A 27350-nucleotide genomic window follows, 5' to 3' on the forward strand; every position below is an offset into this window, starting at 1 on the left:
GGCTCCCGAGTTTGTTTACTTGTGCTTCGCCTCTCGTCCCCGGTATCTGCTCTCTGCCGGCATAGCGGATCGGTGGCGGTGCCGTGCCGGGGGTTTATGGTAAGTTTGCGATGGGCGAAGCCCTCAGTTCGTGGGAATTCGGTGTTTTGTTGCACAGTATGTAAAGACGCGTTTGTGAGGGGGTTTCTTGTTTGTTCGTTTTTTGTTTTTAGTAGTGCTGGGTTTCAAGCTGGTGTTTGAAGAAATACACTTGCGAACCGTTTTCTGCTTCATGAAATGTTTTACAATATAAATTAGTTTCTTGAGCTGTGTAAGAGAATTATTTGTAGATGTTGGATGACTAGAGATCTACGTTTCTCATAAACTGACTGTATCTGACTTTGAGCTGCCGGACGCAAACCCTTTTGCCTCACGATTGCCACAAGCTAATGTTTTACAGTGGTTACTTGGTGCTTTTTCGGACAGTAAAAGCCAGACCTCAGTTCAGGTGTTTAGACGAATCTGAAATATTAAATTGTGTTCTCCGTAAGAATATGAGGGAAGCTGAACCTTCGTCTGAATTTGTATGCGAGACTTGAGTTTCAACAAAGAAAGGTATTGACTGAATTTGCCCTCGCGTTGCTGTAGGCGCTCGCAGCCCGGCGGTGGCTTTGCTGTCGCTGCTGGGAAGCTGTTCCTGCCCAGGCACCAAGGGCAGAGCAGCTGAGCGCTGCCCTCACAGCCCCATTCCTTCCTGGAGGGGCTCCGGCGTTGATGTGGCAGCGTCCGTGCTGGCAGCAAGTCATTCGTATTTCTTGGTGCCTAGGACTCGGAGTGCAGACTGCTACAGGGTGGAAAGTGTCCTATATAGAGAGATGGCCAGCTACCACTTATGCCTCTGGTTTGATGCTGGCTGCAGCCCTTCAGTGCTTAAGTCATACCTGATATTTTCACAGTGCTCTGTTTGCCTTCCGGTGACAGAAGCAGTTCCTGATAAGATATCTCCACGCTGCAAAAGAGCTTATCAGGAGAAAAAAAAGCACTCCCAGAGAGTTGATGCTCGTGGCTGAAACTGGCCTGACTTGTGCGGTGTGTCTCGAAGGATGCTACATTTTTAATGTTGTTTCTGTAACTAAAGCAGCCCGTCAGGGACATGAATATCAAATTGCTGTTAGATTATTTGGTGCTGCTGACAGAGAAATGCCAGATACTGTAAGTTCTCCTAACAACAAGCGGAAGTTTTATAACTGGCCTTAGTCATGTAAGTCTGGTTTCCTTGGTAGCTAATGTGCCTCGGTGTCTTGCTGCTGACTCCGGATGTCCTTGGATGACCGTCCTGTGCTTCAGTGACCCTGCCAGGGCTGAAGGGAGACTCGGTACTTCCCTGCATCGCCAGGATGAGAAAACTTCCCAGCGCCGTGCCTTCCTGAGGCCCTCACGTGGGTGTTGCTCTGGAAGTACACGCTGGTGCTGCTGGGCTCCGGGAGCCCTGTGTTCACTCCCATCCCATCCCATCGGCCTGTTTGTCTTTGCAAATGTCACTGCAGCCAGCTCTGAAGCACCGGGCTTCCTGCTCAACAGGCTCTGGACTCGGGACTGAGAAAGCAGTGCCACCTTTTTGCAAGGAGCTTTTCAGAGTTGTGAGGCTTCTGGGTTTTTTTGGTTGGTTTTTGGTTTTTTTTTTTTTTTTTTGGGGGGGGGGGGGTTGTTTGGGTTGGTTTGTTTGTTTGTTTTGGAAAGGCTGTTAATGGTGGGGTTTTTTTGTTTTAACTTGGATATTTGGGGTTTTTTTTAAGAGAAGCATACCCCTCCGAGAAGTATTAATTAGATATCTTGTTTCTTGAAAGAACCGATTTTTCTGATTCTTGGTTTGACCAAATTACACTGATTTTTATGACTTGTGTTTGTGCAGCATGTGAATTTCTGAATGATGGGACATCTCCTATGACTCCACAAGCAACAAGTCATGAACTTATCAGGGTTAATTGTTGCCGTGCAAACTTTTAAAATGGATTTTCCATGTACCAAGAAAATTCAAGGCAGCTATTTTTGTCTCATTTTCCTTCACAATCACTATTTTCCCCTCTTCTGTTTATAGGACATTGACCTCTTTTTATGGAGAAGGAAAGTAATTTTCACAGTGGCACTCAATGACATGTTGCAGGACTCCATATGATGGTTACTTTGCGTTGGCTTCCTTTAATTGAGACAGCTGGAGAGTTTTCCTGTGAGGAGCTGATTCACCTACCCATTTGAGACATAGTGACAGCAATTGAGGAAGAAGGCATTACATGATTTTCTGAGATATTATTGTTAAAAATCCTTGGCTAAAGGGATTAGCAAGATTATGCTAGATACTCAACTGTCCCATCCTGGTAATTCTTCATGGCCGAGAAGAGGAAGGTAGAAAGAGGGATGCCTTATTCAAATTCTGTAAGCCATGCTGTGTTTTATGTGTCTGCTCTCTTCAGTCTGCTTCGCTGCTCACTACTGCTGCGCTGACATCCTCTGCTCAATTCTTTTTGTGCTGGGGCAACTTCACTTCAGTGTAAACTTGAAGCTCTTGCAGTGGTAAATCCCAGGCTGAATAACGATAATGCAGAGTGGTCTTGATACTCACATCTATTTACTTCATCAGTTAGTGAGGACAAATGCAATGTTCTTAATAGAATATCCATGTAAAGGAAATCTAGATGTAATTTCTTCTCAGCAAGTTTCCCAGGACAGAGGGTGGATGTAAATGTTGCTGGGCTTCATAAATCCTCTCTGAAGGGTGAGGTGAGACTGATGGTAGAGAGGAGTTGAGGCTGGTACTGCTGGGTGCCCACCTTCCTGGCCCTGCCCAGGAAGCAAAGCTGGGCTCGTGGCTGCAGGGATGAGGGGCTCCATGCTGGCGGAGGATGGATGGATGGATGGATGGATGGATGGATGGATGGATGGATGGATGGATGGATGGATGGATGGATGGATGGATGGATGCCATCAGTCCATCTGAGCTATGTCAATGTGGTGTGCACCTTGAGGCTAGTCAAGATGCAGGCCACACATGTTGTCCTGGGAATTTTAAGTATTTATTAAGTCAGAATAAATCGTTTTTCTGTGATGAAGGCATTGGTTAAACCAGCCCACTGAACAGTTAACCGGTTTTGAAATCAAAACTCTCTGTAAAGTTTCTGTGTTATGGATAAATATTTGCCTGTAATTCTGGAAGTTGGTATTGTTGGACTGACTGAAATCAACAAGTGCTGTGGGTTGAAACTTGCCAGACCAGACAGCTCCCTCACCCACTGTGTTTTTAACGGGGTTGTGTACATGTTGGTGCATCTCTGTCACTTCTGCAGCACACACAGCCCTCGGGGGTGACTTCAGGCTGTCTTTGCAACATGCTCTGTTAGCTGACACAGGTTGTGCTGGAGGATAAGCTGTTAATGCATCACGTGCTTCCTGGAAGAGCAGTCCATGTCTTCTGACTTCTTTAACTTATCTCAGGCTCAGGTTGTTTGTGGTGGTTGTTTTGTTTGCTTTTTGCCTTGGGAAGGTGTGTGTGCATCACTGCCGTGGTGCTGGAGCAGCACTCTCCGGTACTGCCCATGTACTGGAGAGTGCTGCTCCAGAGGGGCTGGAGGCAGCTTCACGGGTAACCAGCTTTCCCAAAGAATAGCAGATGTGTTCTTTTGGTACAGTGTCCAAGCTGCTGTTGCTTGAAGCCAGCGGTGCAGTGTACTTGACCTGTGCTCCCTCAAGAGTTAAAGTATCTGAAATGGTGAATGCTGTCTGAATCCTGCTTCCAGGTGACCTTTGCAATGATGTCAGGAAATGCCTTTTCCTCAGCTGCTTGTACAGCTCTACAGCCCACAGCCATTTAGATTGGATGGTGATAAAGTTAAAAGTTAGTTTTGGTTTGTTTTTTTTGTGTTTGGAAAGCTGGCAGGATACTCAGCAGCATTCACAGCCCATCAGGGAAAAATCCTTGCCCTGAAGAGATTTAACTGTGCTCCTGTGACCTTGGTGGCAGCATGGAAAAATGCATAAAGGAGAGCTAGAAAATGTGGGTGATGTTTTTGGTAGCAGTCGTGGTTAAGAGAGATCAGTGCTCACAGGGTGCCATGACTTTGGGCTAAGAACTGCCATTTGACTGGCAGTAATTGATTAAAACTTGATGGCTCTAATTTGGCTGCCTCTGCTCTTTCAAAGACTGGCCCATCAAGAGTTCTGGGCAGAGCTCACCTCTTTCCTTCCTTTGGCTCCTTTTCCACCAGAAATGGACTAGTGGCAGGTACTAGCCTGTTGAAATGCACATATGTGTATGCTTGTATTTTTTGGAGGGTGTCTTTTTTAAGTGGATGTCACCTTTGCCTGAGAGGCCAATGTGATGCAGCATTTTATTTCTATAGCAATTGAAATGCAGAAATTTTACATAATTTGCTGTGGTTTGGCCATAGCAAAGAAGCATGTGAGGAGAATTTATATCTGTTTCCATCCTTAGTAAAAGGTGAGGTGCCTGGACTTAAACATGGGTGTTCTGTGACCTAAATCTGTTCATGCTGAAGTCATTTGAACTTAGACCAATGCTGAGCAGTATTCTGTATAATTTTTTGCTTCCCTGTGCTTATTTTCTGTATCTTTGAATTGAACATTGTGGGGTAATCCTGCTCATGAGTAGTGTCAGATGACAAGTTTTATTGTGTTGCATTGCAGAGTGTGGTGACTTAGCAACTTTATCTTTGAGGATTTGTCAGAGGCTGAAGGGACAAGTAAGCTTTGGTGTGCAGCAATGTAGGAAATCCATTTTGGAGCTGATTGCAAGCTATTTCTTTCAGGGCTGTACAGCAGAGTCTGTAGATGAGTTTGCTTTCTTGATTTAAATATGTATTTTCAAAAAATTTTTCTTGTACTGCATTTCTCATCCTAACCTATTGTTGAAGTCTGCTGTGCACTTGTCTGCTGTTGTGCCTTTCTGCAGTAGCAACGCCTAAGGAAAATTTTGCCAAGAGATTTTGAGAAAGAGATTGGTTGAATTTACAGTGTCTCATCAGAAGAATGAGGATTTCCTGCAGAAATGGGTCCATGCTCTGGGACCCAACCATGGCCCAGACTGCAGGAGCTCATCCCCCAAAGCCTCCCCTTGCTGGGGTAGGGAGCTGCTGAGGGAATTCCCTGCGGAGGGGCTGGAATTTCTGCTTTGTCCTGAGGCAGCAGAGGCACTCCTGGCAGCTGACCTGGCTGTTCTCTATTCCTTCCTCCTGTTTTTCTGCTTGGCACCTGAATATGGCCCAGCTCTTTGTGAGAGGGGGAAGCCAGACCAGAACCTAGAGACTGTTCAGGCTCCATCTACACCTCACAGCAGCAGCCTCATGTAGCCTTTGTTGAGAAGAGTTTCTTAAATGTTTAAAAATCAACATATTTAGAGATGCTTTTTAAAGGAGTATTAGTCATGCAAGAGCACTTGTATAGCTTTAGGCATGGAAAAAGGTGTGATTTTTCAAATCTGATGAAAGGTTTATGTACTTAATTATAATTTAATTTTAACTGCTTCTCCTCTATGTCTTCTTCAAATAAATGCAGAAACAAATTACCTGCTGCAGAAAGATACCTTTTTTCAGTAGATATTGGAGGTCATAATTTTAAAAAAGAGCCACATTGCACAAAGTATTTACATCAGTGCTACATTTCATACTGAGAGTGTGCTGTCCACAGAAATCCCCAGGTGGTGGGCTGTATGTTGGTTATGAGTTGTGTGATGGTTCTTTGTTTTTCTATAAGAATATTCTAAACAATAGTTTTGCTCTGGAAGAATGAAAATGTCTTGGAAGAAACTTGGCTGTTTTCTTTGAACACTGAACTAATTCTCAAAAATGTTGATCTTATTTCCTAATTAAACTATTTCATGATAGAAGCCACATAAAATTAAGCAATGAATTCACAGTGTTCTCAACAAGGACTGTATTACTTCACATGTGAGAAAATGCCATGAGAGTCAAGTCTATATATACAGCCAAAGAAATAGTTGGTTTAAGTGGTAAAGGGAATTTCAAGCTTTAACTACTTTCTGAGTTACTAATTAAATTATAAACAATTTCTTGTTTTGAGAATGACTTTAAGTTGGCTTGGACACACTCAGTAATCTGATGGCCAGCACTGGTAACTGGTACTTTTGAAACTTTGTTTTCCCAGTGTTTTAGACTTCATTTCCAGAATAAGCTCTGCTGTCATTTGCTTTTGACAACAGAATCATTGCAGTGTTGTGAAGTGAATGGTTGCTTTAAAATAAAGTTTGCATGTTAATTTGTTTGTACTTGTATTCCTTGCTCAATGATGCCATTGCATATAATTTTGTAGTGTGTCCTGTATTTTACTCCTTTTATGTGAATTGTTGGCTCAAGTTATAAATAATCCCAAAATCCAGTGTAGCTGATTGGGGGATTTAAGAGTTAAAATTGAAACCTGGTCCTTATGGTGCTGTTTGTGTGGTATTTTCTGGCTGAGACACTTTCTTGAGTTTAAAAAAAAAAGCCATTAAAATAAAAATTTACTGCTTCATTTGTTTGATTATGTTGAACGTTAATCCTAATTTAACATGTTAAAAGATGTACTTGTAGATACTTCAAATTTGTGTAACATCTGTGCATGGGGAATTGAGTATCTGTTCCTCATGGCTTATCACTAGTCTGTTTGGATTTAAATTGAGGAGCTGAGAGTGTGATAGGAGCACATGCTGAACTCTTTCAGAGACTTAGGGTATTTAGAGGCTCCACCGAGTTCACCTGGGCAGGGCCATTACTTTGCCTAGGAAAGGAGCAGCAGTAGTGCTAAACCTGAGAATAATAAATTACATTCTGACCTTTGGTATTTTTATCCCATGCTTGAGTAAAGTCTCTGTCTATGGAGCACATTTTGGGAGTCTGACCCTGCAAGGAGGTTCAGGTGCATTGTCATCTTGCTTTCAAAAATTATGATGCAGCATAAAGAAATCAGAATACTGTTCTCCTTGTTGTTGAAAGCTATTGTCAAGCGTGTCAGAGATGACAGAAGTTGTTTGAACTAAAGATGGTAGTACATCAAAGTCTATAAAAGACAGAAACATTGCCATCCCGACCTCATTTTACTGTGTTGCTGCATATTAGTGTAACTTGTGGTTTGTTCCAGCACCTAACTATCCCTGCCCTTCAGCACCATCAGCCTCTGATGCTGTTAACATCTGGGCAACACTTGCTGTGATATTCTCACTTCTAAGTGTACTGGTCATTCACTAAATATTTATGGAGTCCTTTGGTTTTGAAGTTGCAAGATAAAAAGGGTGGGTTTTCTATCATCTTTCGTATTCAAAGGCAAATAATACATTGAAGCTGGTGGTTATTTAAAATATCACATCAAGAAGTTCCTTTGTACTTGGGTCAGTGCTGATGTAACTGTTTCTAGGAGTCTGGAAAACCTTGCAGAGTTCGCTGCTGGCTTGTTTAGACTAAGATGCTGTGTTGTAAGTGCAATGATCATCTACCAAAGATGTGAGAATGTGCTCAGGAAGGATTTGTTACAACATGTGCAGTATCTTATCCTTTGAGTTTAAATAGAACAAGATGTATTAAACAAGCATGAGCATGAGACCTGGCATATGTCCTTGTTCTTTTTAAATTTTTTTGCATTCTTATTTGTGTTATTTGAAACCCAAGTGTGTGGGTGGAGAGAAGAAGAGAGAGAGGCTCACCTGTGAGATCTCTTGGTAGCAATGTCTTGAAGTGTGGACAGGGAAGGAGAGGAACATTCAACAGCAGTTGGAGAAAAAGGTGATTAATTTGTCAAAGGAACTAAGGCTAAGTATTTGTCAGGATTTAAAAAATGAAAGAGGGAGTGAAAATAGACCTCCCAGGTGGGGTGCATGAAGGGAACCATCAGGAATTGCTTCAAGGTCCTCCTCCTGTGGTGCTCCAACTCCTGTGAGGAGTCAGCAGTGACGTGGTACAAGAATTCCCTCATCTCAGTGATCTGCTGTGGGATGGGAGGAGGTGCATGAGGCTGCAGCCTTGAGTTTGTGTCTGGGGATACAGTGGGCTTTCAGTTTATAATAATTGGGGTTTTTTCAGCGAGTCACCTTCAGCATTGATAATTTGCTTGCATTTCCTGCTCTTAGACCCAGTAACAAGAATCAATAGTTTGTTTTCACTTGAATACACCTCTGTCTAGCAATGGTGAATAATAGTGCAAGGGAAGAAAAAATCCATATGTTTTAGTTTGTGACAGTTTGACTGCTGGAAAAAGACACCAAAGGGAAATTCAAAGTGAAATGTCTCAGAACTCTGGGGACATGAGAGTGACTGATGAGCTTGCTATTACTGCTTTACTCCATCCACATCCTGCTAGTAGAGGACATGGCAGCAGGAAGTCTTTGGGAATGCAGAAGCCAACCCCCCTCCCTTCACTCCCTTTATTTTTAGATTTTGTTTTCCCTGTGGTAAAATCTTTGGAACCTGGGTGAGCAGTGCCCAGGGTTAGATAGAAATGTGACTCCGTAGTGCCTGGTGTTGTGCAGTCATTCAGGAGAAGAGCAGGAATTGTGTCTCTTACCCTATAGCTGGAGGTTTGAGATGTAATTCCAGTGTGTAGTTCTGACATCATGTTTTCTTCTGCACATGGATGAAGGTAGTGAATTGATGCAGAACTGTTTTTCTTTTAACTATTGGAAGAAGTGGAAAAGCCGTTGGCTAAACCTAGCATCTAAATTTAGACATCTGAATTAGCAATGCAGGAAGCAGTAGTGTAGCAAACAGCTCAGTTCCTCCGGAGCATTGCTGGCTGGCAGGATAGAAAATCTGGGCACTTAGCAGATGCAGGCATCTCTTTACACCTCCTGGGAAAAACGTGTGTGGGATGCTTCCTCTGGATAATCCTTAAGCCAAGGCTAAACTGGCAGTTTAACTTTCATCAGAATTCCCAGTGAATGGGTTTTCACAAGGGATTTTTTTACTTGTAGTTCTTTTTTTTTGGTCTGAATATTTGCTTACAGTGGGGTTTGCTTCCACAGCTGTTCTGCATTTGGTTTCTGTAGTGGTGAGGAATGTGGTGTGCTGCAATCAAAGCTGAGACTAACAGTCTATTGTAGAAATAGGACTGTAAGGAAAAATTCAAGCAGATACTTTATTACAGCAAAGATGTGTGGGTTGATGGTCTTGGTAGAATTCAGTTCAGTCTCATGGTACAAGAAGAAATTTCATTACATGTAATAATTAGCTTTTGAAATAAAGAGGATTATCTTTCATTTTAATCACCCTGCCTTAATAGCGGGGAAGAAAAACCATTTTATAAGAGTGCCAGCTCTGTTCTCTGTGTTTTCTAAAATGACATTTTAATTGAATTTTATATTTATGGGACTGATACATAAAACTTGTCATTCTTGTGGATTCTTACCTGTTTTCCCCTGTATATTAACCAGCTGTATTTTTAAAGACTGTAAGCTTCTGTCCTGCTTGTCTTGCCAAAAAAATTTCCACAAACAGTTCCTTGTGAGGAGAATTATTACTTACATTGGTCATTTTTAACATGCAACTCTTAAATATTCAGCTATATTTCTCTTGTTAACACAAAGCATTGTATATATATGCTTCATATCCAGTATGTGAATAGCTTGTAAATAAATTACAAAACTAGGTTTAAATTCATTAGTACTTAGCAAAACTAATGGATTATAATCAGTGTAATGGCTGATGATAGATTGTGCTGTGCCAGCAGGGAACTGGCTCCCAGAAGAAGTTACACCAGCTCAGGAATGACTAGAGACTGGCTGGTGAACATGTTCTTCTCCAGATGCTTTTTTAATTCCTTCAATTAACTTGATTAAGCAGCTTAGCTTAAGTAAGCAGAATTTGTGACTTGGAAGTTCTCCCATGTAGTATTTTCCCACTGCCTTAGGAATTAATTCCTTTAATGCTGTGTCTGTGTAAGGCAGGCAGCCGTGGTCTCACACAGACACAGGATGGTGTGTGCTTAGTATGAGGGGCACACACAGGGGAGGTGTTTCCCCTCCCTGCACTTGGTTCTTGGCAGAAGTCATAAATCACAGTGATTTCTGCACAGTGCAATTGAATGGAGCCCGACTACCTTATTTTTTTATTGGTGTTGGAAGTTCCCTCCTGCTTAGATCACTCTGAATCCTCCATCAGGAGAGAGGGGAACACTCTCTTCTCTGTGCCCTGTGGTTCCCAAGCAAGGGAATTGCATTTCCTAATTGTACCACTAGTGTCCCTCCCAGGGAACCCAGTGCATTCTCTTTTCTGCCCAATGATTTATCTTCACAGCATGTGTCATTAGGGAATGGGGAAAGGGGTGTTAAATAGGGAGTCAGATGGTAGCACAAAGTTCTTGTCCATCTGTCTGCTTTCCTTGCAGACATCCCCTCCCTTTCCAGCAAGGATGGTGGTTATGTTACAGTATCCTATATTTTTCAGAGCGCAGAAAAGTGGCCTCAGCTGGAACCAATTTCTGGCCTACGGATCCTTGTGGTACTGGGGAAGCCACCCATCAGTAACTACTGCAGCACCAACAGTATTGACTGCTCAGTGTTGTGGCAGCCTGGAGCTCTGCAAGGCTCAGCTCTTGTGTTTACAGCTACTGGCTCAACAAATTATTTTCCAAATTGTAAATCATTCATCCCGGTCCCAGCTTGCAGTTTTTTGTATAAATGTAAGTTATTTCTGCAGTGTCAGAAGTTGCAGTGTCTTACACAGATTGTCATTAAAGCCATGCAGTAATTTCAGAAATTTAGATCTGTGTTTACAGGTGGGTTTTTTTGCCTTAGGAGAATTTCAGAGAGGAGCTTGACACTACATAGACTTTTTCAGCTCCCCTTGATTATGCTGTGTTAATAAGATGATAATGTATTCTGATAATTGCTCATGAGTCTGCTACCTAATGAAAGGTGAGGGTTGAGTGTGCTTCCATATGCTTCTCTTTCTAGCAGTGCCAGGTGGGGAGGTAAATATCTGAAAAGGATGCTAAAAATGGGTAAAATTTTAAGCCAAATGTGGGTTCCCAGTATTAAGGAAACTAACAATGGGATGTACAGGAAAAGGAGGGGAAGAGATGAAAAAGAGAGGGAAACTAGAAAGACTGGGATTGTAACAAAAAGCTGTTAGCCATAGATGTGATGAAGATTATATGTGGGGCAATTGAAAATACTTTTGTTTTCCATTCCTTCCTTCGCTGTGGAGAAAGACCTCTGTTCATGAGAGAGTCTTCAGGTGGTTAGAAGTGTTAATAGACTTCTGGGTTTTAATGCTCCATTAAACTTTCATACTGTGTAAATTATTTTCTTCAAACTTGCCTCTGTTTTTGATCTCTTGACTGTGAATTGTGACAAGAGTTCATGCTAAATATGAAAATGCACAACTCCTCTGGATCCCATGATTCTTGTAGCAATTTCTGTGTTCACACAGCACTTCAGGGAACAGTTTATCTGTTCGAAGAATGGTTGGAATTTAAACCCCCTCAGATTTCCAGTATCCTTAGATATTTTTTTCCTCAACCTCTTGGCCAAAAGGCTTGCTTTTCTTCTCTGAAACTATTTGTAGTGCTTGTGCAGTATGTCACATGGTTTTATATTCAACAATGGTGTGGTTTGTACATATCTTGCAAGTCTTTTGCAGCAGTAAATGATTGAGAAATGCAAGTTTGTATTTAGGCTTAAGTGAACATCTTGGCTGGTTCAAATGGTTCTGGAAGGATCTTTGTATAAATCTACTTCATTTTATGCTACTTGTGCTGCTCTTGAGGATGTAGTAAGCAAAAACAAGTTTAGCTCTGAAGAAGTAGAAAAAAGAATAATTTTTGCAGTATTCATTCAAGAATGCAAATCAGTGGGAAGATGACTTATTTTCCTGGAGGTAGGCTTTTACTTTTAAACATATTTCTAAATAATACTTTTATTCTTTATCATGCTGCAAATCAACATGATCTGTATATCCCAATACAATCTAGGGTTTTGTTTTTCCAGAATTGAAAACTCAGAGCACTTTGTTTTCAGTGTATTCCACCTGTTGCTGAAGATTAACTTGTAATTACTGATGTGCTTTCTCTTTGTCTAAAGTGCTGCTGATCCAAATTTAGACTGAACACATTTTTCTCCAGGGCAGAGCAGGTCCCTTCCTGAGTTATTGGAGAATCAGAATCTGGCAGATTTAGATCACGTCTGGAAGATTTTCTGCCATCATATCAAATATAGGAGGGTTGTACAGAGATTAATTAGAATATGCTGTATTTTATTTTTAATATAGCTTTTGCAAGGCTTCCGAAACACAATGTTACTTATTTTATTTCAGCAGCAGTACACCTAAAGATTAAGTACTAGTATATTTTTATTCACATCAAAGCTTGCATCCTGGTGCAGTTTTCTTCCAAATAACTTTCAATGTTTTTTTCCTCCCTTTTCATCCAATGCATTAAAGAAGGAAATATGGTTAGTAATTAATTGTTACAAATAAAATACTGCTTAAAAGAAAATTCGCTGCAGAAGACTGCTTAGTAGAGGGAACTAGAGTGTAAAGTTATTTTAAGAAATACAGGCCTTGTGTTTGAGCTTATAGATCACAGTTTATATTGAGAGTTGCCCTGTAGGCAGGCACAAAGCTGATTTATTTTTATCCATACCTCTATTAGGAAGTCTAGTGTGGGCTTTTTAAAGTATTTTCCTGTGGTCAGGAATACCTGGAATTGTTGGCACTTGCAGCATGAATTTCTTTGAGGGTGTACATTGTTAAGTCAGTAATAGAGAGATGTAAATGCTACTCTAAGTAGCAACTTCTTCCACCATGGCTTTTCCTAGTTGGAGGCCGTCTCTGATTTTAACACTGCTAAGTCTGGTATAGTTTTTCTCCATAGAACAGTATTGATTTGAAAAGGCAGCCTTTCTGCTTAATCTGGCTCTAGGACAATGAAAGAGCCAGAAAGAAAATCACATTCCACACAGCCGGCAGGGCTTCAATGAGGGCAAACTATACCTGGCAAATTTAGTGGCCTTCTATGGTAAGATTGTCACTGGTGGATCAGGAAAAAGCAATGGATATAATCTACCTGGATTTATGCAAAGCATCTAACACCCTCCCACAGGACATCTCTGTTTCTAAACTGGAGAAATGTGGATTTGATCTAAGAATCACTCAGGAGATAAGGAGCTGGCCAGAGCCGGGGGCACAGAGATTTTATGGATGCCCCGTCCCAGGAAGTGTTCAAGGCCAGGCTGGATGGAGCATTGAACAATCTGGTGTAAGGACAGGTGTCCCTGACCATGGCAGAGAGGCTGGAACGAAATCTTAAATCACAGAATATCCTCAGTTGGAGGGGACCCAACAGGATCATTAAGGGAGCTTCTGGCCTGCACAGGACACTCCAAGAGTCACACCCTGTGTCTGAAAGCATTGATCAGACACTTCTTGAACAGGCTTGGTGCTGTCACCTTCCCTGGGGAGCCTGTTCAGTGCCCAACCATCCTCTGGGTGAAAAACATTTTCCTGATATCCAAAGTGAACCTCCCCTTACTCAGCTTTGTGCTATTAGCCTGAGTCCTGATGATCTTTAAAGTCCCTCCCAAACCAAACCATTCTGTGATTCACCACTGTGCGACCCATTCTGGGTTCTCACCAAGGTGTCCTTTGTGTCTTCAGGAGTCAGATGTTTTACATGGGGATGTAACTGTCTGTGAATCTTTAACTCCTTAAAACCCTGTGCCTTTCCCCTGCCTCTCCTGTGTTACCAAGTACCCTGTTTCCTAAATTTCCTAAAGAAATAAAAACAGACACAAAAGTATTACTTGGTAAAATGAAAAAGCTTTTATAAGCATGAGGAAAATCAATTTTGTTACTTTGAGCTTAGGCAGTTTGTTTCTAGGATATTACTTTCTCCATTATCTCCACTTGTCTGTGCAATTGTTCTCTACTGACAGATGGGCTTTAGTAGTGGCTGGTGTTTGAAACAGATGAAATTCATTGTTGTTGCTTAAATAATGTGGGGTTTTGCAAAAACATTTATTTGTTTAACAGGAAGTTGTTTTGTTGTTTTGTCTTTTTGTCAGCACTCCAAAGAAACTCGATTCGTTGCCTCACCTGGGAAATACAGATTCTGTGCAATCTGATTTTGTCATGATGTTTCCTTAACATATGTGAAGTGTGTTTACTTAATTTCTGTTGTTTAGAACAAGGAACTGTGGGACTGATGAAGCATTGCTTCCTGGTTTTGTGTCTTGTGGCTGACTTGACATGAAATCTTCAGGACACTTTGCCTGCAGTTGCAGCTTTGATGTGAGCTCCTTCTCATCAGGGTTTCTTGGCAAGATGTGGCCTGGCAGCCCAGCCTGGTGTTCCATGTGCTCACTTCCAGGATGTCTGTCCTGTCCTGTAGGAACAGTTATTCCTGAGCCTGCTGCTGCCCTGTCAGAGTTGGCTGAGGCTGGCTATTGACTGAAGTAGCTGAGGGGGAAGGACTGGGAGGGATGCAGATGGTGTGATTGTGTAAGTCTATTTTCCTATTAGACAAAAGAATACGCTTTTGTTCACCATCAGACTTGTTCTCATGCATTCATCTCCTGCATGTTTGTGCAGGAACAATGGCTGGGTTCCCTCCAGCCTTGGCCTCCCCCTCTCACTCTGCAGCCCTGACTGGGGCAATGGGCCTGACCCCGTATGCATTTGTGTCCACCCGTGGTTTGTCCAAGACAGCCTTTGGGGGCATCTCTTCTGCATCAGTCTGTTCAGTTCACAAGGGGAGGAATCCCTCCAGCTCTTGCCTCCTATGTTTGGCCAGAGGCATGGTCTCTTTGTGTCACTGGACTGCTGCAGCACTGCTGGAAGTGTTAATGACATCCAGGTGACATCAGGAACTGCCTCTGATGGGCTGCTTCAGCTGAGCACATCTCACAGGTGTCTGTAACTGATTCAGTCCAAATGGGAATTACATAAAGTAAGACTTGGGTGCAAAAGATGATCACAAAATTATTCTGGCCATTCCAGAAGCATTGCAAATTTTAAGCTGGTGGTGCATGTATTTTTATAAAAGATACTGAGGCACGGCCCTAGAATCATCCACTGCAATGTACAGACAGGCACTGTGAGAGTGGAGCCATCCCTTGTGGGGTCTGGCAAATCTGCAGTAGCCTTGTGATGTTGACCCCCACAGAGCTGCTACTAGTGAGTGTTCCTCCTTAGCCCCATCCTTACCATGGTACTGGTAAAAACCAGTTGCAGACCAAGGTTCCCTTATGATTTACAAAGCCTTGCCAAGCTTGGGAAACAGTGACACAATCAAAGACTAAAGCTGAGGGGCCAAGTTACAGTTTCTGCAGTTGCAGTAAAGTTCTGGTGAACCATTCTGTCAAGCCAGAGGAGCTCTCATCTGTCTGCTTGTCACTTCCTACCATCTGCAGGCCTTCCCTCAGTCTGCTCAGGGATCATCTCTGGCACGTTCCCTGGGATTTGCAACTGGCTAGACTGAGGAATGATGCTTTCCAGGAGTATTTCTCTCATTTATGGCTTTTTAACTTATTTCATTTTAAAGGCCAACTGGCTCCATTGCACATTACAGCAAAAGGAACTGCAGTAAAAGAAAGGCAGGGGAAATGTATTCAGCCACACTTTGAGGCTGTCACGTAATGGATGTTCTGATTTTGAAACTGAAGCTGTAGGGCTATTGATCCTCTACAAAGCTGTAGAGGTAAAATGTAAAATGAATTGTCTAAAAAGAAAAAGGTTAGGCTGATGAAAAGTAGTAATGACCGGTGAGAAACTGCAATATCAAAATTTAATTATTTCTTGGGTTTTAAATCTCATGTGTGTGACACCTATTGGTATTACTTACTTGGTGAAGCATGGTGAGTAGAAATATAAAATGGCAAAGGATCATGTAAAATGCAAAGTGGAGCTGAAAACATAATTTTCAATTTAGTGTTAAGCCTTTTTCGAGTGTTAATTTGCTCTTTTGATACAACCCTGACACTTGAATATTAAAAATGATCACATCAGCTGTTTGGAAAAAACAGGAAGGTATTTGCTGTGACAGAAGGGGTGGAAGATGAATGATTTTGAAGAGAGAGGAAGATGTAAGCAGAAGCTCATGCCTGTGCTGAATTCAGACATGAAGTTTAGCTGTGCCGCTTAGGGCAGCTTGAAGTGACTGTGGAAATTTGCTCCATGGTTTGGACTGCTGCCTAAAGGAATGGTTCTGCCTTTGAGATTTCAATTTTTTCTCTCTCTCTTTCCTTTTGCCAGAGCAAGTATTTACATAACTGTCTGGTATTCTAGATCAGAGGGCTTATTCACCTGAAAATAACTTGGCAAAATAAAACACTAGATTTTACTCACTTTAGATTTCTGAGGCAGACCCATTTCAGGGCCATTTGAATGCAGGTGGCTGAAGACAAAAGGGAGAAATGACTAGGAAAGGGTGGTAGAAAGGATGTAGCAGCTTGAACATCTGTACCCTTATGGTAGTTGTGGGATCGCATGGATATTCTTGTTATATACCCTGGAAAGAAAAGTGCTGTTTCCTTTCAGGAACTTAAGAACTGAAATATCTCTAGTTTTAAAAGGACCTGAATAGTGAAAAAAGTAGTTTTTGTTGCATTGTGTTACTATATTTGTTTTTCAAAATGCATTGCTGTATTCTGAGAAGTGATTACACAGAAAAACTGTTTACAGACTTGAAGTATTTTCAGTTCATGTTTCTTCAGAATAGAAATGTCTTCATCTAAAACCAACTTTCAGCATGAAAAGGGAGAATTACAGAAACACATGCAGAGAGAGGAAGGCATAAAACCAACCCAAAACCTCAAGTCAGCTCCATTCCAAAATACAGTAGATGGAAGTATTTAAAAATATACATTCCACTGTATTCATTGCTACTCAGGATTCTTTCTGCATTCTTCATCGTATGACTAAACTGCTTCTAAGTCAGATGGTACAGATGGTATGGTATTTCAGATTATTCTAATTCCAAGCAGCTAAATGCACAGTCTTTTTTAATAACAAGCTTATCCTGATTTTTGAAACAATTACATTTTTGTAACATTACAAAACAACTTACTCTTTATGGAGGAATGTCCTTGGGATTTTCAGGATTTGCATTCCTTTCAGGAATCGAAGAAGTCATGATTTACTGCTGCATTGTTCATCCCACATATTAAATGTCACTTGCTAAGTGTGCATGCAGCATCAAATTTTGTCTGTAGCACAGGACAGCTTGGAATAGCCAAACATTTTTGTCTGGTTGCATTGTTATTGCATATTCCCAGTCTGACCAAGGAAGCCAACACTGTTGATTTATGGCCCATTCTGAACAATGTTGGATACTAGGATCTATAGTTGAATCCAGGCTACCCAGTCTCTTTAAGTGCGAAAAATGTGCTTAATTCATTGTCACCCTCAAAACAGTGTTGTCATGGTTATGTGGCTGTTTGCACACTGGGAGCAAAGTTGATAGACACTGGGCCTTGTGCCTTTACATTGTCTGGCTGGGGGTAAAAGTCCTTGTCCTTGAACATACATAAACCCCTTTCATTGATCTGCCCAGCATAGCACATCATGTGTTTTTCTTCTTCCTATTCCTTCTGTAGGGACTTTGGGACTGCTGTTACATTCAGAGTGTTCAGACACTGTGTCTGTTCTGTTTGGGCGTCTGGGGAAGGAGCAGTTCTGGTGCCCACAGAGGAGTGGCCTTGGTTCAGTGCTGCCTCTCTTGGCATTCAGGAGTCCTTGCTGGCTGGTGACAAAGCTCACGTTGGCAGGGGAGGTGGCACTGAGGTCTGGCTGCAGGAGGAACAATATGAATGAGGGCCAACAGCAGAAAGAGTGAGAAGTGCTCTGTAGACATTGGCAATGCTGTTGGATAGAGGCATCTCCTTCCCTGCTTTTTCTGATGGCCCCTTTCACTGGTCACTGTCATTAGCTGGGACTCACCTTCTGCTTCTCACTCTTTGGGTAAGTGTTATTTTAGGAGGATGAACCTGAGTCCTAGCGAGTTCCTAATGTAGTTTTGAATTGTGTTTGTGTGCTGTCATTTCTTATGCATGTTTGTCAAGCTTCCTGCATATCTAGTTTGTGATCCAGAGGGAAATACAACTATGAATGCTGAAAGCTGACTTTGCTGAAAGCACGTTTCTTTTATCAATTATGTTCTACTTATGCCAGCATACCAAACTTAAGAAATGCACCCTGTTTAATTACAGCAAAGTGATGTCCCAGCAAAGCTTTATATAGTAAGTGTAATTTGTGGTTTTATTGTGAATGATTTCCCTAAATATTTTAGCAGTCTGAATGAAGATACTGCTAAGTGACATTGACACGCTTTTCCTGTTTGGAGTTGTATTGTTCCTGTACAGTGCATTTACTCTGATCATTGTAGCCTGACAAAGCTCAGCATGAATGGGAAACTGTGGGACAGAAATTATTTAGGCTGCAAAAACCACCAGTCTTCTCACACAGGGATAAGTGGTGAAATTTAGTGTCAGTCACTAAACCAGTGTAATGGAGAGGTCATATATTAAACCAGTTTGAAATAGTTTATTGTTTTCTAACTCCTATAGTGGTTTGAAACTCTGGGAAGAGCAAAGATTTGGGAAAACCTTCAAAGCAAAGCTATACAGTGAAAACTTACGTTCTTTCTATTTCTGAATATTTATGTATCTGGTGAGAAGATTTAGGCAAGGAAATCTAAGTTTCTCTACTTAGGTGTAAGATTGCAAAAAGAACAGTTGAATGACACTGTGCTTTGACAAGTTTCTATTGACTCAGGTGATGGTAAGAAGGTTTTACAACCAAATATTTCTGTAAGTGAGTTGAACACTAACAAGTCTGACAGGAATAATCTGTTGTCCCTGAGTCACAGCTTTTGGTAATGCTGTGTAGGTATTGATCCCGTGCTGCAGACAGGAAGCAGGTCTGGGGTACCTTTGCCAGATGAATTGTTTGGCACTCCCCTTCGCTGCATGGGAGTGGGCACAGCTTTCCCACAGCTGCTGGTGTGAGGAGAAGCTGCCTGCAGATCCCTATGGTAGTGGGGCAAGAGTGACTTTCCTGAGCACCACTCCTGTGCTGCCAGTGTGTACCCTGTGGAAGTAGGGAGGATTTTGTTGGTGGAGACAGGCTGAGCCTTGGTGAGCTGTGTCCCTCCAGCAGCAGCTGCTGACAGTGGAGGGCACAGTGGTGCTTCCCTGCTGTGCCCTGCCTCAGCTGGGTCCCTGCCATCTGCTTGGTGGAAAAGGACAGGACACAGGCAAGGCCATGGATGATCTGGCTTTTGATACACATCGCTCCTGCAAGCACCCAAGGGGACTGTAGTGAGCTGCCAGGAGGACTTTATGGATGAATTGCTCCCCGTGGAGCTCTCATTGCTGCTGCCTGGGTTGGGAGGCAAGGCTGCTCCTCACATAAGTCTTTGTGTCAGCTATTGTAAGAAATTGTGCCTGAACAAACCATGTGATATAACATAAACTATTCAGTGCAATATAAAGACTACTCAGTGCAAATCTCCAATCACCCAGTGCAAAACAACAACTAAATAAACTATTTAGTGCAATACCACAAGCTACTACTCGGCTCCAGCAACCAGAACTGCCTAACTGTAAGATTTTTCCACTGTTGTTTCATACTATGTCCGTGCAGTGCTATTTGGCAAAATATTTAATTATCTAATTGATTTATGTGGTAATGTTCATTTGTGATGAAAGAGTTAATATTGTAAGATACAGTTTCAAATTAAAGTACTTACTGACGGCATCCCAGAGTGCAGACACAGTTGTGTGTATATCAAGGTACTCATAATGATGCATTTTACTCCTCTGAAATACTGATCTATCTATTAGCAGCTTATTTATGTTGCAGTTTGGGGCACATGAGGAAGAATGTCTGTGGCTTGCCAAGTGAGTCAATTCAGTGTTTATAATTTCTTGGTGATTTGCCAGGCAAACATCTGTGCCAAGTTTAGTTTCTCATGTGATCAGGAAGTGATACAGCAGGATGCACTGAGGACTTCCCCGGCTGTCTCCCCTCAGCACCCTGACAGGAATGTGGCAATTGTCTTGTGCTTTAAAGTAGAAATTTTCAAAGGCATGTAGAGCTAAATCTCAAATAGATGTCACTGACGTTGCCTTTGAAAGTCTGATGTTTTCCCTTTTCATTTCCTTTCAAGCTCAAATAATCACTTTTTAAAAGGAATTACTCAATCCCTGAGCATGTATCCTCCTATGAAAGTTTGCTTACAACATTTACTCCTGTTGCTTCCCTGTCTGTTTATCAGTGTCAATATTTCATTTCTCGTGGGATTATAGGTGTGGAATAAAGCACTGAATTTGCTTTGCTGGGCCGAATTGGCATCATAGCTTTGAAACAACCCATGAGTGCTTGTGCACTATTGGAAATGGGAAGCATCAGCTTAAATGTAGTTGCTGTTTAAAGTTTTGGATTCCTCTTACATGGTTTGGAAAGGGATAAGGGGGATCATTCAAGTTGACCTCACGTGGAGAGCTCCTGTGAATTGTGAGTCTTCCTGCAAATGTGATATGAGGGGGTTGGATACTTAAATGTATTGTTTAATTTTCAAACATTAAAAGTAGCTGCAATGAGCTGGTTCTTTTACACTGATGTGTGTTTGAAGTAGATGTTCTTTAAAAGGAAGAACACGGGCTTGACTTACCAAATGAAATATTGCAGGATGTTTTTTGCAAGAATATTTCTGCCCATCTGCTGTTTGGTATTTTATGACAAGCAACTGTCACTTGGGCTCTTCAGCCTCTTGAGAGTGTGGAGATTTTTTGCTTCTTGAAGCACATCATCACTCTGTCAATAAATAAACAGAGTGCTATATTTGAGCATTCCTGGATTTGGCACTGATTTTGCTAGAGGACAGAAGTATGTCTGCTGCTGCAGATACTGTATTTGATCCCATGTCAATCATGTATTTGAATTTATAGGACTCTGTCTTAATTTCTACTCCTCTAGTACTTTTAGAGGTTCTTGATTTATCTCTACACTCTACCTGAGCTCTGAAATGTGAAAAAATCTAACTTATCCAGGCTGCAGAGAAGCTTTTCCTGGTGCTTTTTTGCCCTGTTTGTCTGTGGAGGCAAAGAAATAATACATTTCAAAATCATGTATTCCCCATAATGTGTCTTACTGTCTTCTAGGTCAGTTGAATACTGAAACACAGTAACTGTGGATTAGCCTACTGTCCATTAGCATTAGGAACATCCCCTGTTGCAGTAGCTGCCCATTAGAAATGTCTGCCAAAGAACTGAAACAGCCATTCTTCATTCGTCCTTCCAAGGCTCCTTTTCGTACTGCTGTCCTTTTTTTTTTCTTTTAGCTCCTTTATTAAAAAAAAAAACAACACAAAAAAACAAAAACCAAAAAACAACAACCTCAAAATCTTGATGAATTTTTGATATTTTTCTCCTTTTATTTAATGTCAGGGTAAATTCAAAAGAAACATTTAAATTTTGCTGCCATTTGCTGTTGGCTGCAATTGTTTTAATAATGGCAGAGAAGCTGAAGTCTCTGTCACCAGGGCCCAGGACAGAGCATGTCTGGAAAGAAAAGATTCTGACCTAGTGTGTGTCTGAGACTGAACCAAAAGCACAAGTGAAAGTGAAGCTACCGCAGCACATAAAGTTTGTCCCTGTTGTTGGGGAACAGCATCTGCCTGCTTTGGGCCCGCTGTGAACTTGGCCAGACAAAATAGGTGGAAGGGCAGAAGGTGAGGAATGTCTGCATCCTATCATGAATTGGAGGAAATGACTGTCTGCGCTGGTGGGCTCCGCATCCTGCTGGCAGCCTGGCTAGCGCTGCAGGACACTGCACAAGGAGGAGTGCATTTAGCTCTGGTGTTTAAAATAGCTCCTAGGGATGAGAAGAAGCACTTCAAAAATATGCTGTGGGTTTCCTATTGGCTTTCTTAAACTAACTGGAAACTTTCTGCTTTCTTTCAGGAGCATTTTTTACTCTGAAAACATTGCTGCTAAAAAACTCCAAACAGAAGGAGTAAATCCACTCAGCTTGTCAGGTCACTGGCTCAGTGTAACGGTGCTTTCATGAGGTGACGTTGGGCCAAAGTCAACTTTTCTTTCTCCTTTGTAAACCTGCAGCCAAGCAATGGGCCAGAAAATCTCAGGGAGCATAAAGTCTGTGGATGTGAGGGAGCCCCCTTATAGACCCGTGAAACGAGAGCTGAGAGGCCCGGATTTCTGCAAGCCCGCGCGCCTGGACATGCTGTTGGATATGCCCCCTGCCAAGCTGGAGGTCCAGTACAAACACGCTTGGAATAACGAAGATCGCTCATTAAATATATTTGTAAAGGAGGATGATAAACTGACTTTCCACAGACACCCGGTGGCACAGAGCACAGATTGCATCCGGGGCAAGGTGGGCTACACGCGGGGCCTGCACGTGTGGCAGATCCACTGGCCCACGAGGCAGCGCGGGACTCACGCCGTGGTGGGCGTCTCCACGGCCGACGCGCCGCTGCACTCGGTGGGATACACGTCCTTGGTTGGTAGCAACAATGAATCCTGGGGCTGGGATCTGGGGCGCAACAAACTCTACCACAACTGTAAAAACCAGCCCGGGGTCACGTACCCCGTCTTTTTGGAACCAGATGAGTCTTTTGTACTCCCAGATTCCTTACTGGTGGTTTTGGATATGGATGAAGGGACGCTTAGCTTCATGGTCGATGGACAGTATCTTGGAGTGGCCTTCAGAGGACTAAAAGGGAAAAAACTTTACCCCATTGTCAGTGCAGTTTGGGGGCACTGTGAAATTACAATGAGATACATCAATGGACTTGACCGTAAGTGTTACCACTTTTTTTTTTTTGTTACCCTCTTGATTTTTCTCATGTAGAGGTTTTTCTTTCTCCTTCTGCTGTGGACAGTATGCTGGGCGGAGCAGACTGTTCAGCTGTGAGGAGACTGCACCCCGTATTTACTGCCCACAATGAATATATCTCTGTGTCTTGTAACGATGGTATGGATCGTGTCAAAATACCTTCCTTTTTGACAGGCAGAGTGGCAGGAATTCTATGCCCAAAGAAACTGAACAGGCTGAGAAAAAGATATTGAGAAACTTCCTGAGTATATTTGACAGTAAAACTCTTGTTTACTGGAGGATATGTTTTAAATCTGTGGTTTCCAAATAGGATTTGTGGATCCTGTAAAAATTTCCTGTAGTAGTGGAAACTCTTACTTGGTGTGCATAAACATACTTGAAGACTGGCCAGACAACTTTCTTTCTGTAGTTGCCTTCTCAGAGCCCTCAGAAGCAGCTGTGGATCCCCAAGAATCTGGAAACTCGGGTCAAATACTGCTTTCAGCAGTTTTTCTGAAAGAGAGCTGTGTTCCATAGTTCATTTCAGAAGGTAGTCTCTCTGGATATTGTCCAGAAATCCAGGGTTTTGGATAAGCATGAGCTATTTCTGATCTAACAGGATAATATCTGATGAAATTGTTAGATAACAAGGAGAAGCATGTTGCTGCTGTGACCCCCGGGCAGTGGCCCAGCAGAAGGTGAGTGGCAGAAGTGGGTCCTGTCCAGTTCTCCAAGCACAGGAATGTGTGGGCTCTGCCAGGTCTGTGCCCAGTTCACACACAGGAGCATGTACTGCCTCAGAACTCCCTGAACTTGCAGGCAGGGCGAGCAGGCTACTGGCACACAAAAATGGGAGCCAGAATTTCTGGTTGGATGATCTTTAGTCCGCCTATTCCTTCAGGGTAGCTAAATTCAAAGAATATATACTTAGAATAATACTTTTGTTTCCTTTGGGGATGTAAGTAGAGATGTTAAAAGCAGAGGATCTGTTGCATGGCAGGGCTCAGCAGCTGCTGATGGAGCCCAGGGACCTGTGCTGGTGAGGGCCAGATCCTGCAAGAAGAGATGCTACTCACTGTCAGCTTCTCAGCTGCTAGAAGTTGGGAATAAAAGAATGGACAAGGTAGCAAGTGGAACTTGGTTCTTGTTTGAAACTGTATTATCTGAGGTGTAGTAGGAGCTACAAATATATTTATATATATATATATAGGAAAAAAATAGATGACTGGGCAACATTTTCTTGTTATTTTGGGCTCTTCAAATGGCTCATGGTCCTTCAAGAAGGCAGTAAGAGCAAGTGTTCAATACTTGCCTTTTAATTAGTAATTTCTAAAATAATTTACTATCCTTTTCCATTAGGATGGAGTGGTCTAAATTTTTTTTCTGTCAAAAATTATTTCTCTGCTCATTAACCTTGTATCTGACATACCAAGTAGAAACAAAATTAGTTTGACCCTGCTTAAGACTACCTTTTCTAAACATCTGTAATAAGCTCTGGGGGAAAGACTTTTTATCCACAGAAGCCCTGCAGGTTTTACAGCTGGATGCTAAATGGCAGCTTCCCAAGTGCTTTCATACAGGGGAATATCCACGGATCTTAAGTATTTTGCAATTACTCAGTCATTGCAGAATGATGTGATGACAGTCTTTTTCTTGGATTGTGGGGGAGAGAGACTTTTGCAAACTGAGTATTTGTTTGTGAAAGCAGTTTTTATAATACTGTGACTATCTGCCAAACTAAGCAAAGTACAGCTCAGCTTGGTCCATCACGTCCGCACAAGGAATTGTTCTGCATTCCTTTTGTATCTTTCACAGGGCTGCTCAAGGGAGCTCTAGGAGGATGAAAACACAGGAGGAGGATGTGAATGAGTTTGGTAGAAATTACAAAATAAAAGGGACTAAGTGGAGAAGGATAGCTGTGGTCTGTGAGATGGCAGAGAGAAAAATTCCCATCTGGTTTCTCATGGGATAATTTTGCTGGAAGAGGCAGGATAGCTTCCTAAACTATCCCTGAGAAAGTCAAAGTCTGTATTGTTTTTAAACACATGAACCTATGGATAAAAGTTAACTTGTGAACCAAACTTTTACGTAGGTCTCAGTGTTAATCTGATCATGTGAAGAGGAAGTTTAAAGCCACTTGGCTGTGGGGCAGTTTGACATCCTGGAATCACATCATTTGTTATCACATGTTCACTGATCCATTACTGTCCTGAAACAAAAACAGCATTCAAGAAACCAAATGAGCTTGTTTAGCTGGTGCTCCAGAGCAAACACTGTCTTTTTTCCACTAAGGGTGTTTCTATCCAGCCAGCCCTTGTGCAACAGTGCAGGTTTGGCCGTGGCACTCTCCATGTTTGCTCTCATTGCACTTTTCATTGCAGGTTTTTATAATTGCTCGTTCTTGTGAAAATCAGAGCAGGTGTTGAAGAACAGTTGTGTTCACAAATTTAAATACATTTGAACATATATGTATATGGGGAGTTGTTACTGTTTGATTCCTCTCTAACATTACCAGTTAGCTCTTCTTTTTCCCCCTTTCCCCCCCCGCAATCTTTTTCCCCCTATTCCCTGGAAGTATTTCCTGTTCCTGAGTGCAGCTTTTGGTAGATCTGCCCATAGTAACTTAGCTGGTCTTGAAGCTGCTGTCAAACAGTGCCTGGTAACTTTCTATTCAGTGATTGATTGCTGCCGTTCAGAATGCAAACTACAGCTTGGGATGGTTGTTTGTGTGGAGTCCCGTAGGGCAAATGGAGACCTCCACGGCAGGGTTTTATACTGTCTTCAATACTTGCTGCTTAAATTGAAGACCTCTGAATACTTTAAAGGCCCCTGTATTTCAGTTGCTTGGCAAAGAGTGAAAGGCTTGCAGGAATGGAAGAGTGAAAGGCTCAGAGGATGGCTTTCATGCAGCTGCCATGAACTTAAACATACGTCACAGATGATGCAGACTTCCAAGTGTGTTAATTACTGCAGGGATGGCAGATTCACAGGAGGATAAGGCTGCAGGTCAAAGATCAAGGACCTCTGTGCCCTCTGGACTCTGGATATTGCTCCCAGAATAATGCTGTAATTAAAATCAGTTGTACTTCTGCCAGCTGCGTCTGATACCCACAGTATTCGGTTTCAGAAACTACCTTGAACATCACATGATGATGATCTGTGACTTTACTCAGGACATTTCTTCCCTTTTTTTATTTTGAGAAACTTGGAGTTGCAAGTGTTTTCAGTATTTGGGAGGAAAGGCAGAGGGACAGGACGGAGAGTGCTCATAGTAAATACATTGAGTTCTTCCCAGCACAAACTCCTTTGATCAAATGCTATCAGTACCTACCACACTGATGTTTGCCCAGTTCCTAAGCTGGACAGAAGACAGAATTTTACATCAGTCTTCTGACTTACTGCCTATTGCAATAATTAGAAGCCTCAAATAACATAAAAGCTGTAAATGTTACTTTCCAGATCAGGGCATGTGCTTGTTTACAAAAAGCTGGTCTATTTATATCTGGTGTCTGATGAGGAGTCCTGGAGACTATTTATAGACTGGAACAGAGAAATAGCAAAACACTTCTGTGTAAATGTACATTGCAGATCATGACTGATCCATTAGTGTTTAAACAAAGCATTGTGAGGACAATCAATATAACAATGCTGTGATGGGAAACTTGGTCATTGAGTAGGTAAACTGAACTCATTGCAGTTCTTGCGCTGGACCTCCCACAGTCCTTACTCAATTCTGAAAATAATTGTTGAGCTCAGGAAGCTGGAAGCATTTGTCTCAGAAGTGCAGACTTTACTTACAAGTATAATTTATGGAACACATTTGTCTGTACCTATTTGCATTCGTTCTTGCAGGATCTGGCCCTCACCAGCACAGGTCCCTGGGTTCTATCAGCAACTGCTGAGCCCTGCCATGCAACAGATGCCCTGCTTTTAACATCTCTACTTACATCCCCAAAGGAAACAAAAGTATTATTCTAAGTATATATTCTTTGAATTTAGCTACCCTGAAGGAATAGGTGGACTAAAGATGATCCAACCAGAAATTCTGGCTCCCATTTTTGTGTGCCAGTAGCCTGCTCGCCCTGCCTGCAAGTTGGCTGAGTTCAGGGAGTTCTGAGGCAGTACATGCTCCTGTGTGTGAACTGGGCCCAGGAACAGTAGATCATATTCCTGGATCTTGGGTTGCCTGGGGAGAGGGTGATGATCCCTGTGGCTCCTGCCTCTCCTAGCTGCTGGGGCACTTGCAGCTCCAGGGAGGAGCTGGGGGCTGTTCTCTATGGAGGGAGGAAGGGGCTCAGTGCACATCCTCTCTAAGTCAAAATTGTGACATTATTAACTGCTAGGAGAAATCCATAATCTCTCATCAGACTCTGGGTTTTCCCCCCTAATGGGTTTCAATTAAAATTTCTTAATGGATTTGTTTTTTTGTTTATCTAAACTTGTTTTATGCTATTTATATAATACAAGGCTCTGGAGGCTGCAATGGGAATAACATACTCTGAAAATCCAGTATTGCTAAACCCTAGAAAGGATTTTCCCTAC

At 42.2% G+C, this 27350-nt stretch overlaps 1 protein-coding gene across 1 annotated transcript in view; it reads left to right on the forward strand.

The window, feature by feature from the left end:
- Positions 1–27350, forward strand: part of SPSB4 (splA/ryanodine receptor domain and SOCS box containing 4) — a 76338-nt gene continuing 48988 nt past the window's right edge. Inside the window, exons 1-2 of the mRNA XM_005428650.2 lie at positions 1–99; positions 21935–22791. Coding sequence (XP_005428707.1) covers positions 22098–22791 — 694 coding nt within the window. The 5' untranslated portion in view covers positions 1–99; positions 21935–22097. The remainder of the gene's footprint in view (positions 100–21934; positions 22792–27350) is intronic.

The sequence above is a fragment of the Geospiza fortis genome, unplaced genomic scaffold (genome assembly GCF_000277835.1).
Source record: "Geospiza fortis unplaced genomic scaffold, GeoFor_1.0 scaffold900, whole genome shotgun sequence".
NCBI lineage: Eukaryota > Metazoa > Chordata > Aves > Passeriformes > Thraupidae > Geospiza > Geospiza fortis.